Genomic DNA, 17,317 nt, shown 5'->3' with positions numbered 1-17,317 from the left:
GTAAGCCCAGAGCCCAACGTAGGGCTCGAACTCACGAACCGCAAGATCATGACCTGAGCCGAAGTTGGTTGCTTAACCAGCTGAGCCACCCAGGTGCCCCTTTCCTGAGTCTCTTCTAATCCATATGCATTTCTTAAGTCTTTACAGTTGTCTGCAGTAGGAACTAGCTTCCAAGGGAGAAGAGAAAATATGAAGCTTTTGTGGGTGTTTGTTGTCCTATCTTCCTGAATGTGTGTGTGTGTGTGTGTGTGTGTGTGTGTATTTAGAGAGAGAGAGAAAGAAAGGGAGAGAGACAGTAAGAGAGAAAGACAGTTTGAGAGATGTTGTTCCATCAGCTGACCCAATGGGTCCTGAGGCCAGCTCTCCATCTGCCTGCCTGTGATTTCATCATGTGAGCTGATAAATCCCATCACCTTTTCTTTAAATTGGTTCTTAATTGGGCTCTGTCCCTTGCAGCCTAAGGAGTCTGAATGCAAAGTCTTCTGTGATTCAGAGCATAGTAGCATCTTTTTAGGGACTGACCCTTAGGATGCCTTTTACAGAACCCACAATGAATCTGGGAATGAACCTGCCTCAGAGAAGCTTAGTGGTTGTGGGGCGCATGGTTGGCTCAGTGAGTGAAGTGTCCAACTTGGGCTCAGGTCATGGTGTCGCGGTTCATGAGTTCAAGTCCTGAATCGGGCTCTGTGTTGACAACTTGGAGCCTGGAGCCTGCTTCAGGTCTGTATCTCCCTCTCTCTCTGCCCCTTCCTGCTGGTGTACTCTGGTGCACATGCTCTCTCTCTCTCTCTCTCTCTCAAAAATAATGAACATTTTTTTAAAAGAAGAAGCAGCAGCTTAATGGTTGCATTCTACTTTTGCCTACCCTGCAGGCTCAGCCATGATTTGGATATAATAGTCTGCCTCTCTTCTAATCCTCTTCGCCAGGAAATAAAATGATGGTAATATTTTAAATAGTTACATTAATGTGCTTCCAAAGGAAATCAGCATGTGTGACGACTTCATGGGAGCCAGAAGTTCCTTCCACAGGGCTATCTTTGGAGAAAGTGCAAATTACAAGGGCAAACGCATCTTCTGGGTGTATGAGCTTCAGATTACTGGAGGCTGGTAGAGAGGCCCTCCAGCACTGCAGTCCTTCCAATTTACGAATAATTGGCACACTAATTACAAAGCATTCCTCTCCACTCAGTATTGCAGACCCATTAGGGCCTCTGGTAGATCATAACTCCCAGTCCTAATCCAGTTTCTGCATTGTTTCAAAGACCATAACACAAAGTTCCTTCAACACAGTCTGTAACCCGTTCTTGCAATCAGTGTGAGACTAGACACCCTCTGCTGTGACCCCACGGTGGGGGGGGGGAACTCCAATGAGCTGATGCCTCACTGGACGTGTCCTCCTCCCCCTTCAAATTGTTTTCTCTCGCCTGATGTCCACTTTGGGACTCTTTCTTATGTACTGGCACCCCCAGCATGGAACTTGGAAGAAAAGGAACGCAGGTGAAGGTCACATCTGTCATATTTAACGCTGGTAACAAGTTTTAACGCTTTCCACTGAAACTGAAAAGGTATGAGACCTAATGTGGTTGCTGATATCACCTTTGGGTTTCAGTTATGTGCGCTAATCTACCAGGCAGTCATATGTTGATAGACACATAGGCGAACATAAGATTTGGGGTTAATGGGCTCGGATCCCCATTCTGTCATTTCATTTGCCTGTTGAATCCTGAACAAGTTACTTTACCTCTCTGACTCTGATTTTGCAATCTCAAGAATGGAGGCAATAACACCACCCACATCATTCATATTTATTTGTAATCTGCCTCATCCAGAAAAGGAATTTGAGGCCACTGCAAATAAGGAAATAGATGAGAAAGCCAAGATGGTTGGAAAACAAAGCTAAAAAGGAAAGAAAGAAGGGGCGCCTGCATGGCTCAGTCGGTTGAGCATCTGACTTCAGCTCAGGTCATGATCTCACGGTTTGTGAGTCCCAGCCCCACACTGGGCTCGCTGCTGTCAGCACGGAGCCCACTTTGGCTCCTCTGTCCCCATCTCTCTCTCTGCCCCTTGCCCGCTCATGAGGGTGCATGCATACTTTCTCTCTCTCTCTCAAAACTGAATAAACATTAAAAAAGTAAAAGTAAATTAAAAAAAAAAAGAAAGGAAGAAAGCCGAATAAAATTCAGGACACCAATAAGTAAGCCACTAGATTTAGTAGTGGTGAAAGGACATTTAATCCTTAAGTAAAGAATCTAGAAGAGCCGATTACAAGATGGGCACATGTCTCCTAAGTGTTTGCATTTCCCCAGTGGATGTGAATTCTTCCCTGTCTGAAGGCTGGAGAACACGTCCCACGGGATCCTCACTGAGGCGGATGGTGAGTAGGGCAGTGTCCTCAATAATATTTGCACAGTGGACACGATATCCTACTTTATGACTGCTGCCTGCCTTCCTGTCTTTTCCACTGCCCACTGGGAAGCTCACCGGAGGGCACGTCCGCAGACACAAGACCCAGGGGTGGCGGCTTCACAAGGTATAAGAATCAGGCTCCCTAGGGGCACCTGGGTGACTCAGTCAGTTGAGTGATCTACTCTTGATTTCAGCTCAGGTCATGATCTCAAGGTTCGTGGGATTAATCCCTGCATCAGGTTCTGTGCTTGGAGAAATTCTCTCTCCTTCTCTGCCCCTTCTCCACTCACATGCTCACTCTCTCCCTCTTTCTCTCTCTCAAAGGAAATAAACATTTAAAAAATAGAATCAGGCTCCCTAATGGTCTTCTTGCTTGATCCAAAAGTTAAATTTCAAACATTTAGAGGAATGGATGGATGGTATATCTTTGAGGCAACAATGCCCACCCCCCGCCCAAATCATCTATTTTGCAACAGAACTTTTAATAAAATTTGGGCCACAGAGACTCTGCTATAGCCAGTTTTTGCAAGGAACAAACAGAGCTATTCTGACATTCAGAGGAAAAACTGAGAGCCTCATATAAAGTATGAAGAGCCTAAACAGGTAACGGTCATTGGGTGATGGTCATTTCCCAGCCCATCTGAAGTACTCCGGGAGTGGCGCAGGCAAAGCCTTACATTGTCACATCGTCCGGGGTCAGCTCCGATATATAAAGAAGCGGAAAACCAAGGTTCTGAAGTTCTACGCATTACGAGCACAGCTATGATCACTTTAGGCCTGAATGTTTCCAAAGCAATTCTCTTCAGGCTGTTCACAGAGATTATTTTTCAAAAGGTTTTCACAAAACACTTAAGAACACCAAAGTTCAGGGGTGCCTGGGTGGCTCAGTCCCTTAAGAATCTGACTCTTGACTTCGGCTCAGGTCATGATCTCATGGTTCCTGAGTTTGAGCCCGACACTGGACCCCGAGCTGACAGTGCACAGCCTATCTGGGATTCTCTCTCCTCTCTCTCTGCCCCTTCCCTGCTCATGCTCTCTCTCTCAAAATAAACAAAAAATAAACATTAAAAAAAAAAGAACACCAAAGTTTAAGAAACACATCTTGATGGATGAACTGCAAAACAGACCCCCAAATAACTAAATGCTGACTCAGTGAGTGAGGTTACTGCATATAGACCCCTGAAATGTTCTGAAGATTAGGGGCGCCTGGGTGGCTCAGTCAGTTAAGTGTCTGACTTCAGCTCAGGTCATGATCTCACAGTTTGTAAGTTTGAGCCTCAAGTCAGGCTCTGTGTTGATAGCTCAGAGCCTGGAGCCTGCTTCACATTCTGTGTCCCTCTCTCTCTCTCTCTGCCCCTCCCCTGCTCACACTGTCTCTCTCTCTCTCTCTCTCTCTCTCTCTCTCTCTCAAAAATAAATAAACATTTAAAAAAATCTTTCAAAAAAGAGAAATGTTCTGAAGATGAAATGAGATGGTATTAGTGAAAGAGTTCTGTTAAGAGCCACGGAAATCCTGGTTGCTATTGTTGCCATCTCATTTGTGCGATTGATCAATTACTGGTGTTGCTATTCTACAGACTTGTTCTGGTAGAAGGAACAGCCCAGAAATCATACCATTAAGCCTCCTGGCAGTGTTATACAGTAATGATGAGTAAGTGTGTTTTCCTGGGGACTCACACCCACCTCGTCCACCGGCGGGTACAAGGCAAAGAGCTCCGCCTGCCGATTGGTCCTCCGAGCCTCCTCGTTCTGCTTCTCGAAGTCCTCGGCGCTGACCTGCTGCAGGAGGTTTTCCAGCCGCTGGTCAGGCTGCAGGCTACGGAGGTCGAAGCCACAGGCAGTGGCGGGGCCTTTCCCAGACACGTCACACAGCACACTTAAGTGGCGGGGGCGCGCCTGCGAGAAAAGACACTTCTTGTGAGAGACAGCGCAGGTCTCAAAATTTTTTTAATGTTTTTTAATTTATTTTTGAGAGACAGAGAGAGACAAGAGCGAGCAGGGGAGGGTCAGAGAGAGAGGGAGACACAAAATGTGAAGCAGGCTCCAGGCTCTGAGCTGTCAGCACAGAGCCCGACACGGAGCTCAAACCCATGAACCGTGAGATCATGACCTGAGCCGAAGCCGGACGCTTAACCGACTGAGCCTCCCAGGCGCCCTGAGATCATGGGTCACAAGTGGGGATGAAAGCATCTGGGATGCCAACCCCCTGTCCCAGTGTGGGATTACAGACTCACACTTCAAGTGGCTTCTGAGCAAACTAGGGTTTTGCCAAGAATCACATCTTAGCTTCCTGGTCAGACAATCCTGAAAGGAAATGTCTCCTTCCCACCTGGAAACAGATAATTTACTCATCGGATGTAAATAAACTGGTCCTTGAGGAGAGGATTGAACCCAGCACCACGTTCCTGTTGGTTGGGGGGCACGTTCTTTTCTGGAGACGGGAGCCAAGTCTCTTGGGAGCCGTGCTCAGGTCTCACGGTCATGCAGAACAGAGCTGGAATATGGTATTGTGGAAAGGGGGCTGGGCCGGGGCACGGAGGGTCCCTGTCCTAATCTCAACTCCAGAACTTGGCTTTGAAACTGGAAATAAGATGATGCAGGAGAAGTCTTCCCCATTAAATCCCATATAAATTCCCAAACTGAATCATTATGCTTCCGAAGACAGAGATGTGGGGGTGGGAACACTCTTTACAGGACTTCAGTAACAGTTATGGAACACGTACCCGGACAGAAAGCAGGAAAGCATTTGCTACTCAAATAGCGTCCACTTTAAGCCGCAGTGTGTTTGAAAAAAGTTGTAACGCGTTCACAAGCAGGTGCTTTATTCCATTAGGAATGTTTCAGTAACAGAGATTTGTAAACCTATCCAAAGATTTGGCAAAACTATACAACCATAATCAATGCTATGTCATAAGAATATAGATGAAATTATTATAGACATCTATAAAATTAATGGTAAAATGTTTTCCCAAAGTTCTACTAAATGGATATGCTACTGTACAATGTTTCTATAATATATATGTTTTGTGACATCCATTGATCTTATAAAAACTCTACTCTGCTAGATCACAAGTTTGATCTAACTGAATATTCTAGCAATAATCAGTATTAGTACTTTAAACATTGATATCTTTTTGGCTTAGAATTTATGAGCGCCTTGGGAAAAGGAAGTGAATTTCCCAAGATTCTCTAAAAGGATGTCAAGAAACATACATAATCTCCATAATGTATTCTGAGTACAAACTGGACACGTGAGCAAGTGGGCAAGGAATGTGAGGACAAGAGCATCTCGGGAACACTGTTTATAGTAACAAAATAAGAGGAACAGGGGCGCCTGGGTGGCTCAGTTGGTAAAGTGTTCAGCTCCAGCTCAGGTTATGATCTCGAGGTTCGTGGGTTCGAGCCCCATGTCGGACTCTGTGCTGACCGCTAGCTCAGAGCCTGGAGCCTGCTTCGGATTCTGTGTCTTCCTCTCTCTCTGACCCTCCTTCGCTCGCTCTGTCTCTCAAAAATAAATAAAACATTAAAAAAAAAGGGAGGAACAATCTAAATGCCCCCCAAAAGAGTAAGCATTGAGAGATTCTGGAATTTGCATCCAATGGAATGTTATGGAACCATTTAAAGAAAACCCGAGTAAACACACATTCATTGGAAGGGAAAGATGGTCAGTCTGTTGTATTGTTAATACGACGATGGAGCGCATACAATATCATGTATAATATGATCTAATTTTTAGGAAATAGATGTGTGCCACGGAGCTGCATCATACACGTATGGCACTCCCGTGGATTCCGGCATCTGGCCTCACACTCCCCTCGGCAGGTGCGGAGACTGGCAGTGACGTGGGAGATGCTGCCAGTTGTCTCACTGTCTGAGCGTCGCTGCACCATGAGTATTAGTCTAACACTTAAAACCACACAACCTTTGCACCATGGGACTCGGTAACGCAGCTGATCACCTAGTTGAGTGCAGTGAATACTCGGAACCGGAGGGCTGCGTGGGGGTGCTGGTAATTCGCCTACTGCTTCTCAGCTTCAAACGTTATACTTCCGCTCAGCAAGTCACATTCTGGCTTTGCCACGGCTCCCTTTGGGTTCCGCCAGGAGGGGGCGCTACGGGGAGACTGGCCGGCTGGAAGGGCAGAAGGGGCCGGCTCCTCCCTCTTTGCTTGCGTTTCCTCACACTGTGGTCGTGGCAGTTGGTTCTGGCTTTCGGCTTCTTTGGGCACTTCTAGAACCATCCTCATCTCACCTCCTTGGCGCTACCAGCACCAGCTGGACAATCCCGCCACCTTAAGAGGAAGGTCAGAGTCTAGACTCCCTGACCCTGTAGGGGTCTTTCTTCTGAGACCCGGAAGTACCACCTGGAGCTAGGTCCTGCCCCCACGCCAGTGATCTGAGTCCCAGCTCTGAAGCCACTCTTCAGAGCTTCTAGGTTCGGATACCTCCAAACTCTGCCCACTAGACCCACAGCTCTGGAATGAGGTCCCGGGACCAGGGGCATCAGCATCTCCTGGGAAATGCTGATTAGAAATGCAGTTATCGAGGGTGGCCCCAGAACTGGTGAATCGGAAACGCTGATCCCTAGTTCAGAGTTGAAACAAGCCCTCCAGGGGACTGCGGTGAAGCCCCCTGTTTAGGCCCCAGTGATGTTGCTGTCGTTTCTGTAGGAGTTCAAGTCTCCTATTCAGTTCTCTGGTCCGCCAAAACCTGCTTAACCAATTTTCCATGTTAAATATTTTGTCAAGATATCTGGGGTTGGGGTGCCTGGGTGGCTTAGTTGGTTAAGCATCCGGCTTTGGCTCAGGTCATGATCTCACGGTTTGGGGATTCGAGCCCCGCATTGGGCTCTGGGCTGACAGCTCAGAGCCTGGAGCTGCTTCGGATTCTGTGTCTCCCTCTCTCTCTGACCCTCTCCTGCCCGCACTGTCTCTCTCTGTCTCTCAAAAGTAAATTAAAAAAAAAATCTGGGGTGGCTTCTCTGATATCTGACCAAGCCAAGGACTAATTGAGTTGGTCACGATTTAAAATAAAAATTGAATTAGGTCGGGACAGCTGGGTGGCTCCATCAGTTAAGCGTCTGATTCTTGGTCTCAGCTCCGGTCATGATCTCATAGTTCCAGAGTTTGAGCCCCTCGCCCAGCTCTGTGCTGACAGTGGGAAGCCTGCTTGGCATTCTCTCTCACTCTCCCTCACACTCTCTCAAAATAAAATAAAAATAAACTAAAACAAAATGAATTTAGTCAAAATTATCAGTGAAAAATCCATTAAAACCCCCCACAGAGCACAGGTATTCCATGTTTCAGGAAGCCCACCAGATTTGGTACTACAACGATGGCTGACTTCTAGGTAGAGCTCAGCTTGCCTGTAGAGAGATGTTGCTGGAAAAACAAGTAGGATTTCAAAACTCCTAGTCATTCAGCGTGGGAAGATGCTTATGAGAGCCAAGCCGAAAGATCTACCAGTTCAGAAGACGTCCTATAGAAACGTGGGCGAATCCCTTTCCCTTTGTTTGATTCTTCCCACCCATGGGATGGACAAGTTGGAATAGAGCACTGGCTTCCTTAAAAAAATGTTTCACTGTGGTAAATATACAGAAAATTTACCATGTAATCAACTTTTTAGCACATGGCTTGGCGGTGGATGGTCACACGGTTGGACAGTCAGTCTCCGGAATGCTCCATCTGTGCTCATCTGTGTGGCAACCCCACACCCATCGGTCACTTCCATTCCTCCCTCTTCCTGCATCCCTGGCACCGCCCTGCTCTGTCTTTAGGGATCTGATGACTCTCGGGACCTCACGTATGTGGAACTATCCACTTTTTGTTCCTTTGTGACTAGTTGTTATGTAGCCTGTATGGAGCACAAAGTGTGTGCTGACGCTGTCCTAAATACTTTACGCAAATTAACTCACTGAATACTCAAAAGACCCGATGTGTGAGTTACTAGCTGTTATTGTCATGAGTGTTATGGACTTGAATGTGTATGTCCCTGGAAAATTTTCATGTTGAAATCCCAATGCCCAGTTGGGAGGTAGGACCTTTGGGAGGAGATTAGGTCATGAAGATGGGGCCTTAATGAATGAGATTAGTGCCCTTCTAAGAAAAGACATGAGAGAGTTTATTTCCTCTCTCTTGGTCTCCACTGTGTGGAGATACATCAAAACATGTCTGGGGTGCCTGGGTGGCTCAGTTGGTTGAGTGTCCCACTTCAGCTCAGGTCATGATCTCACAGTTCACAAGTTGAGCCCCACATTGGGCTTTGTGCTGATAGCTCAGAGCCTGGAGCCTGTTTTGGATTCTGTGTCTCTGTCTTGCTCTCTGCCTCTCCCCCACTCATGCTCTGTCTCTCTCTCTCAAGAATTAAAACATAAAAAATTTTATTAAACAAAAACAGAGGTGTCTTCAAACAGGAAGAGGGCTCTCATCAGGAACCAAATCAGCCAGCACCTTGACCTTGGACTTTCCCCCTCTCTGAACTATGAGAAACAAATGTCCGGTGTTTCGGCTCCCCAGCCTAAGGTGGTCTATTACACAGCCCAAACTGACTAAGACAGGAGCTTCCCTTGAATAAGTAATAAGTACTTGTTAGAGAAACTGTCTAAAATTGAGAAAAGAATGCTCTGGGGCGCCTGGGTGGCTCAGGCAGTTGAGCATCCAAGTTCAGCTCAGGTCATGATCTCACAGCTCATGAGTTTGAGCCCTGTGTCAGGCTCTGTGCTGACAGCTAAGTGCATGGAGCCTGCTTCAGAGTCTGTGTCTCATTCTCTCTCTGCCCCTCCCACGCTTGTGCTCTGTCTCTCTCTGTTTTTCAAAAATAAATAAATGTAAAAAAAAAAACCTTTTTTTAAAGAGAAAGGAATACTTTTTAAGAATTAACAAGAGTTCTAGTACCCAAAGATAATACCTTCTGTGTTTCTATAGACAACTTTTTCCCATCAAATTAAAAATTTCGATTCCCCATCATTGTTCTTCATTTTGATTCCTGATTTTGGTTTACCATTAGTATTTCCCAAAGTTTCCAAATCCTCTTTTAAGATTTCAATGGCTCCATAATTTTAACAGATGCACAAAATATATATGTTCAACTCTACCTCCGCAGAGGAGAGTTCTCAAACTCTCCAATCAACATGGCTGTCCTTCTCTAGAGAGATTATTCAAATGCATTCAATGGAATGTACCAGATTCAAAATATTTACTTTGCCCAGTTAGCTTGGATGCTTCCATTTTTTCCCCAAAGGGTCTAAATATTCTCAACTCTAAACTAGTGTCAAAGTCAGGGAGTTGTGATTTAAAATGCGAAGAGACCGAGTGAAGAGACCGTCATTTCCCATTGAGTAGACGCGGGTGAGAACATGATTCCTCCAAGACCACACAACGGTTGACCAGGATGGTGAGGAAGCAGGTCCCCTAAGGCACAATTTCATTTATGCCATTGAGTCCCCCGTACCCAACGCTCCTTTCTAATGTAAATATTTCCTTATTTTTCCTTTCCCCTCCTGAAATGTAATATACAGATGACATAACTTACTTACACAGAATTATTTTTAAAGGGAGCTCCAAAAAATTTAATGGAACGAGGAGATAAAAGTAAATATTATAATAAAAGAGTTGGCTTTATTATCCTCCTTGTTTTCCAGGGGAGGAAACCGAAGCCCAGAGAGGTTAATTATTCTGCCCGGGGCACCGGGGCGAGTAAGTGGCCAAATCACAGAGAACCCAGGCAGTCTGTCCTCAGTGTATCGCTGTCACTCCACATGACACCTGCCTTAGGGACACCGCTGGCTCTCCTCGGGAACCGTCAACAGGGGCGGGCTCCCCGGGCACCCTCCACTTCCACCTGTTTCCTTGCGAAAACGTGTGGGTTTTCATTTGAACAGTAACTTCTGTAGTTACAAAACAGGTTTGAAAAAAAAAAAAATCCCTGACTCGGATGGTAGAGGCCTTCCTCTCTGGCATTCTCAGAGCCTAGCCCTTTTTCTAGTTAAAACGTCAACAGCAAGCCCTGGGCAGAACAGTGCGGTCACCTGGCAACCGTGTTTGTTGACAGAAAATACCTGTGCGCTGGGCTCACTGCTCTCCAAGGATTCGGACTCAAACGTCTGTTTCTGAAGCGTCTTGTGAAAGTCTTTGCGGGATCCAGTCTTTTTAAAGCTGCAAATCTCTGAACTTCCTTGGTGTCTTTTATTGTTGTTACATCATTTGGAGAGAGAGAGAAAGAGAGAGAGACACACACATTAGATTAAAAATAAAAGCAAGGGCTTCAGCGTACGTAGGGCACTGAAAGATCTTGCAAAGAGCGACCGACTGTTAATGCCTCACGTCTAATTATGCACCAGGCCTAACACAAGGCTGTGCTGTGATGAGCCGCAGACTTGCCTCCTGGCTGGCTCATTACCAAAGGCAGGGATGGTCTGGGAAAATGCCACTTTGGAGGTGCGGTCATTTCAGCCGCGGCGCATTTGGCTCCAAGCTGACGCTAAACTGTGACCCCAGTGTTAAGAGGCTGGAATAAATCTAGCAATATGCGGAACAGCCAATAAAGATCGTTTGAAGATAAAAATAGAGGAAAACATTTCATGTCCCCATCAGCGTTCTTAATAATGAATTAAAAAGGCAGGACATGGTGAAGAAAAAAAAGGGAAATGATGTACGTGCCCCAAATCTCTGCTAATATTCTCAATTTCCACTCCATGCACTCCATTAAAATTGTGTTTCAAAAATGTCTAGCTCTGAAAAGGGTTTAAAGGATAACACTACCACTGTCAGTGAAGAAATGAGACCACCCTGAAAGAGGCAACAGAGAGAAGTTGTCAAACAATAACTACAGAAACCACATGCTTATTCCCCATTTCTCTGACTCAAAGTCTTCTTGGAAAACAGGCTGTGAAGTCAACTGCACAGTCACGCCGCCATTTTGTTTGATTTCTCCCACTATTCGAAACCCCCTGAGCAGGTTGGTAAAAGGATATGAAATGAGTTAGGATTTATTAGGCAGATCAAATGGCAGACAGATTAAGCAGGAAATGTGGGAGAGCTACTAGCAATGATCCAAATACAGAGCCTATAACTCCTTGGGAGGGATGAAGTGTTGGGTGATGCACAGAGCTGGTAGTCAATAAATTTTAGTTGATTAAGTTAATTAAAGGAAAAATGAGATGTCCCAGGGTCGTCTGCACAGAGAACCAGCTCTGTCCTTAGATTTTATTGTGCTCTAAAGACGAGCCATTTGTTTTGAGTGAAAGGAGACAAGAAATAGCCTAGAAGAGGTGCAAGATGGGCTTGGTGACTAATTCAAGTCAAAGTTTACTATAAATGGTCATCGTTAGTGTCTCTTGGCCACTTGCATTGCTCTGATCCAAACCTGTATTGATGGGGCTGGGTGAGGAGCAGGCCAATTTGGGGAACTGAAAAAAAATTAGTAAATGAGTAAGGTATACTCTGAATAAGGAAATAAGACTAAACATTTAGAAAAGATTTCAAGAGAAACAACCGGAATCATTTCTGGTTTGGAATTCCTAAGCACCAACACAATAAATGAAATTTAAAATATTGTATTGTTCATAGACATCAATTCCCAGAAAGGATTTTGGGGGACCCCTTCAGACAATTCCCTAGAAGTAACAACTACTTAATATATTGAAGAAAATGATTTTGGTTCCAGTTGTTCTAAGTGTGCAAATGGTAGTGTTTAGAAGAGCAGATACACGTGTGAACAAAATTTATTTTATATTATAGTATTTATTTTCTATGAACAGAAGATCTTTGAGAGAGAGAGAGAGAGAGAGAGAGCCTTACGTGGGACTTCATAAACCTGTTAGCTTCTTAGAAGTTATTCTCATCAATATAAACTTAGGAACATCCATATGTGTGCTGGCTGAGTGGCTTTGCCAGCGCACAAAATGTTTTGGGTTTTTTTTTTTTTTACTCTCTTTAAGAAAAACATACATGTAATATAATATCCTGGGGGAAAAGCACCCAACTCAAAATAGTGGTAAATAGGGAGTTGCATTCTAAGATTCCTCTTGTAATTACAACATACGGAATCTGTGATTATTTTCCCCGCAGAGTCCAATTTTAAGGGGAAAAACTCCCAAAGGAATTAACTAGAGGCACCTCAGTTAAGTGTCCAACTTCGGCTCAGGTCATGATTCCATGGGTTGTGGGTTCGAGCCCCACATTGGGCTCTGTGCTGACAGTTCAGAGCCTCAGGCTTGCTTCGGATTCTGTGTCTCCCTTTCTTGGTCGCTTCCCCATTTGTGCACGCTCTCTCAAAAATAATTTAAAAAACACTAAAAAAAGTAATTCTAAAATCAAATGCAAATAGTGAGTTAAAACACAAATTTCACGGCTTGGTATCCACCCTTTGCCCTTCTTGGAACTTGTACACTCCAGAGAGTACTGATGTCAAAGGTTCGATGTTACATGTCTCCTCCCAAGGCCACCTGCTCAGGCCACAGAAATAAAAATCAGGAAGCAGCCTAACTTAAGACGTCCTGGGCCTTGGCGACCAGAACTATACCTGCCTTAGCCTTCTTTCTTGTCCCGTAACGTGCACCTATCCGAGTGTGCACTGCCAACTAACAACACACACACACAGCCATGCATCTGTCCCCACTGGCCACAATCACTTCTCCCAAGAGCCTCTGTTTCTTCACAGGCGAGGCCTAAACCCGAGCTGAATTCTAAGATACTTGCCCAGCTTTAAGATTTTATGATAAAAAGTTCATAAACTGTATCTGGAAACATGCAAATCAATTTTCTCCAAAAGATGCTTAAATCTGGGAGACGTCAGACATTTGGCTATTGTTCCTTTGCCATTTTATGCCAATGGAGGCTTGCTTTCTCCTTTGTCCTCTGTTTGGTTAGAATGTTTTCTGGAGGCCTTTATATGAACCCCAAAGACACTGACAAATGGGCATGACAAAAGCGAGCCGCTGAAGAGTATGAGAACTTCCTTTCACAATAGTGTGCTGTGAGTCCATGCACGCATTGGCCCGGAGGACGTGGGGGATGGAAGGCATTGAGCCTGACGTCTTCCCTGGTGGTGTGTTTGGAACCAGAGCAAACTTTTCTCCCCTTCCTCATTCTAGATTTAGCATCTACTTCCCCATTTTGACATCTCAGAAAGTCACTAAGCTCCCCTGTGGCAGCAGCGGCGGAGGCTGGGAGAAGGCAGGGCTAGCAAGGGTGCAGAGATGACTCATTTCAGAAGCGCCCGCCACGGAAGGCAGAAACCGCCCTCGGGTAGGTAGTGAGACCGCTGGCTGAGCGTCACTGGCCACCAGAAGGCCCAACCTCATGACTCGACCCACGGAACTGAGCCAAATAAAGCCAGGCTCCTGTTGAGACTATCTGCAGACCAGAGAGAGTCAGGGAAGTAGGCCAAGTGGTAGAAAAACTATCCTCCTAAAATGAGCATAACCTGCTGCTTCTTGAGAGAACTGTATTCTTTTTCTCCAAACATTGTTATTGTATATTTGGGAATCCCAAACATATTTTAAAGACCAAACTCTTTTTTTTTTAGTTTATTTATTTATTTTGAGAGACAGTGCACGTGCGAGCATACATGGGGGAGGGGCAGGAAGACGGAGAGAGAGAGTCCCAAGCAAGCTATGTTTGCACGTCAGCACAGACCCTGATGCGGTGATTGAACTCCCAACCTGTGAGATCATGACCTGAGCCAAAATCAGGAGTCGGTCGCTTAACCGACTGAGCCACCCAGCGCCCCAAAACCAAACTCGTTAGGGGCAGTGTGGAGTCAGCAGCATTTGGCACTAGAGTCCAGGACCTGGGTTCAGCTGCTGCCGCCTTAAGCATCTGACTCTGCATTTCCACTCAGGTCATGCTCTCACAGTTTGTGGGTTTGAGCCCCACGTTGAGCTCTGTGCTGATAGCATGGAGCCTACTTGGGATTTTCTCTCCCTCTCTCTGTGCCCCTCCCCTGCTTGTGTTCTCTCTTTCATTCAAAATAAATAAATAAACTTAAAAAAAATAACTTCCCTATAATCTCAAGGTCATGAAACTCAAGGAAACACTCAGGAACTATTCGTAAATAATACGAAAGCCATGTGACATCTCAATGCACTGCATGCCTTTCAACTAGATCCTTTTGCTCTAAAGGGCATTCTTGGGACATCTGGCAAAGCTGAACAGGGTCTGAGGATTAGATGGTAATGATGTATACATGTGAATTCCCTAAAGGTGTGGGCTATATGCTAATTATGATGGAGAACGTCCTTGTTTGTAGAAATCATACACTAGGGGCGCCTGGGTGCCTCGGGTGGTTGAGCATCCAACTTCCGCTCAGGTCATGATCTCACAGTTTGTGAACTTGAGACACACAACAGGTTCGGTGCTGTCAGTGCGGAGCCTGCTTTGGATCCTCTGTCCTGCCCCTTCCCCGCCCATGCTCTCTGTTTCTCTCTCTCTCAAAAATGAATCAACCGTTTTGAAAAGAGAAATTACACACTAAAGTATTCAGCAGTAATGGAGAATCAGGATGGCAACTTACTCCCAAATGGCTTGGAGGAGGGGGGAAGCGCCTTTGTATCACACTCGTGAGCTGCTGTAAGTTTGAGATGGTGTCAGAATAAAAGGAAGAGAATATAGGTTCGGTGTCTGACACTGTGTTGCATGTCCGCTAATGGGTCCTACTTACCAAGAAGGGCGTCCACGCAGCGGCTCCCGTGAGTACAGGTGCTGCCAGGTCCAGAGACACCTGAGTGATTCATGCTACCTGCTAGCCCTCTCACGTCCCCTTGTGGCTCCGTGGTTGTAACCAACGGCTGGCTTCTCTACAATATCCCCACCCCTTGCCTCAACATGGGGAGGTAAGAAAACCTTGCAGCGTGATCCTTCCAGACCACCCTGTACGGTGGCGAAGTGAAGTTTCTTTCCTTCTCCCGTTCAACACATGTTTAGAAAGGATCTCCTGAGACCAAGGCACCAAAGAGGATGCCAAGAGGAAGACACAAGAATCCTAACTTTCCAGGAGTCCCTGTCCTCCGTGAGGTCACAGTCTAGTGAGAAAATGCCACGTATTTAGCAGGGGAGGTAAACATTCGGACAAGTCACCAGAATGCAATGTAGAGGATGACGAGAGCTTCTAAGGGATATATAAACAGCATGCTTTGAAAATTCACAGAAGGGAGCAATTTCCTCCAACAGCTTCCTTCCTAGCCAGGCCGGGGAAGGCTTCGTGACAGCCCTGGCCTGCGGGCTGCCGTGGGTGCAGGGCCGCGGGCCTGGGAGCGTGTGCGTCACCGCTCAGGCATGGCCCGGTGATTTCCACAAGTGGGTTGCTCTTTGTAACTGCAGCAGCTGATGAGCCTTGCTTGCTCGTAGAAAGCAAACAGCCAAGCACCTTGACAGCCAGCACAACAAATGCATGTCATAATAAGCAATTATTGATCAGGGAGACATTTTTATGGTGTTTTGGGAGTAACTGAATTATAGGCACTGATGTGTTTGAATTTTAATTGTTTACCAGTTCACTGGGAGTAAAATATGGAGTCATAAAACAGATGATACCCCATTCCTGATGTCCCAGCTCTCCTTGAGCACGACCTTCCTTCAGAATTACCTTAATCACCCAGGATGGAAGACAAAGTCTAAGGGCTTTTACGACGGTGCTCATAACACTCATGAAATGTTTCACTGTCACTGCAGATAATACACTGAGAATAAATAGCACGTAAACAAGTTTAACTACTTAAGAGTTTGACTTTCTACCAAGACACCAAACACATTCTCAAGTTCATCGCTTTTTAGTTCACTTAGAGAACCTGGCAGAGGAAGTAGTGCTTAAACATTTAATGCTATTCAAAAGATGCCAACCAACATCAGTCCATGCAAAAGTATCAAGTATTTGGACGTGAGATGATACGAACACGCAGACACCATTCTATTCATCAGATCAAGGGGCTTTTCCAAAAGTCATGGAGAGAAAAGCATTATTATTTTTGGAGCGATGACACCGAATTTTATGCTACAGACATGAAAGGTAGAATGGAATCCATTCAAGGCATCTTCTGGTCTAAGCCACATACACATGTCCAGTAGGAAAGTACATTTACTCCAAAGGAAGATCATGCATTTTGTGTTTCTGTGTAGTTTAAGCTTTCTTATGAAGCTAAAAAGGAATTCTAAAACTTTCCTCTATCCTTCATGGGCAGCACTCTTGTCTGATTTAAAAGTCTCAATTACAGATCTTGAGTGGCAAATGCTCTATAGAATTATGAGCATGGGAGGGACCACAAGTGGCCATTACTCTACTCCCCTGCCCCCTAAGTGGGATTCAAAGCCATTATCACAGATAGCAAGGACATAAAAGACTATCCTTAGATATTACAGAGAAATGTAATATCAGCAAGGAGATAATTGAGGAATAAAAGCGCTAACTAAATCAGTGTTTGACTGCATGGTTATGGATGACAGAGACATGTCCACGGAAGGTGAAATGGCTTCATTAAGTGTGGTATGGTCTTCCAGAAGAAAGGAGTTTACCAACCCCCAACAGTGCATTTAAATATATGGGACAGAGTTTTGGGTTCATTCCTTTAACATGCTAATACAAGTGTTTTTTCTGAAGCCTTCAAGTCTTACTTCACTTGAGAGGAATATTTCGGATAGGTTGAATTGGAACGAGATAATCCCTAAAGTAGTAGGCCTTCTGCTTTTCCAAATTTTTTTCTTTATTTCAAGAATATATAAATTATAGTACTTGTGATGGGAAATCTACCCTGGTCATTAAATGAAAAGAAACTCTCAATAACACTGAGTTGTCCCCTGCGTTTTTTCTTTGCATGTCCTATTTCAGTAATAGGTCTAATTGAAATTATTTGTCAATTAGGCAGGGACAACAGAGGCATACATACTCTGTAATACTGTTTAATAAATATCGTAAGCAGT

The 17,317-nt window shown here is 45.2% G+C and overlaps 1 protein-coding gene across 3 annotated transcripts in view; it reads right to left on the bottom strand.

The window, feature by feature from the left end:
• DOCK8 (dedicator of cytokinesis 8) overlaps positions 1–17,317 on the bottom strand; it is a 212,618-nt gene that overhangs the window by 124,526 nt on the left and 70,775 nt on the right. For all 3 annotated transcript variants that reach the window (XM_029920954.1, XM_029920952.1, XM_029920953.1), the window contains 2 exons: positions 10,462–10,585; positions 4,090–4,302 (listed from right to left, as the gene is read on the bottom strand). In XM_029920954.1, coding sequence (XP_029776814.1) covers positions 4,090–4,302; positions 10,462–10,585 — 337 coding nt within the window. The remainder of the gene's footprint in view (positions 1–4,089; positions 4,303–10,461; positions 10,586–17,317) is intronic.

This window comes from Suricata suricatta, chromosome 13 (genome assembly GCF_006229205.1).
Source record: "Suricata suricatta isolate VVHF042 chromosome 13, meerkat_22Aug2017_6uvM2_HiC, whole genome shotgun sequence".
NCBI classification, from domain to species: Eukaryota; Metazoa; Chordata; class Mammalia; order Carnivora; family Herpestidae; genus Suricata; species Suricata suricatta.
Note: the sequence above shows the minus strand (reverse complement) of the source record. Positions and strands in the feature narration are given on the sequence as shown.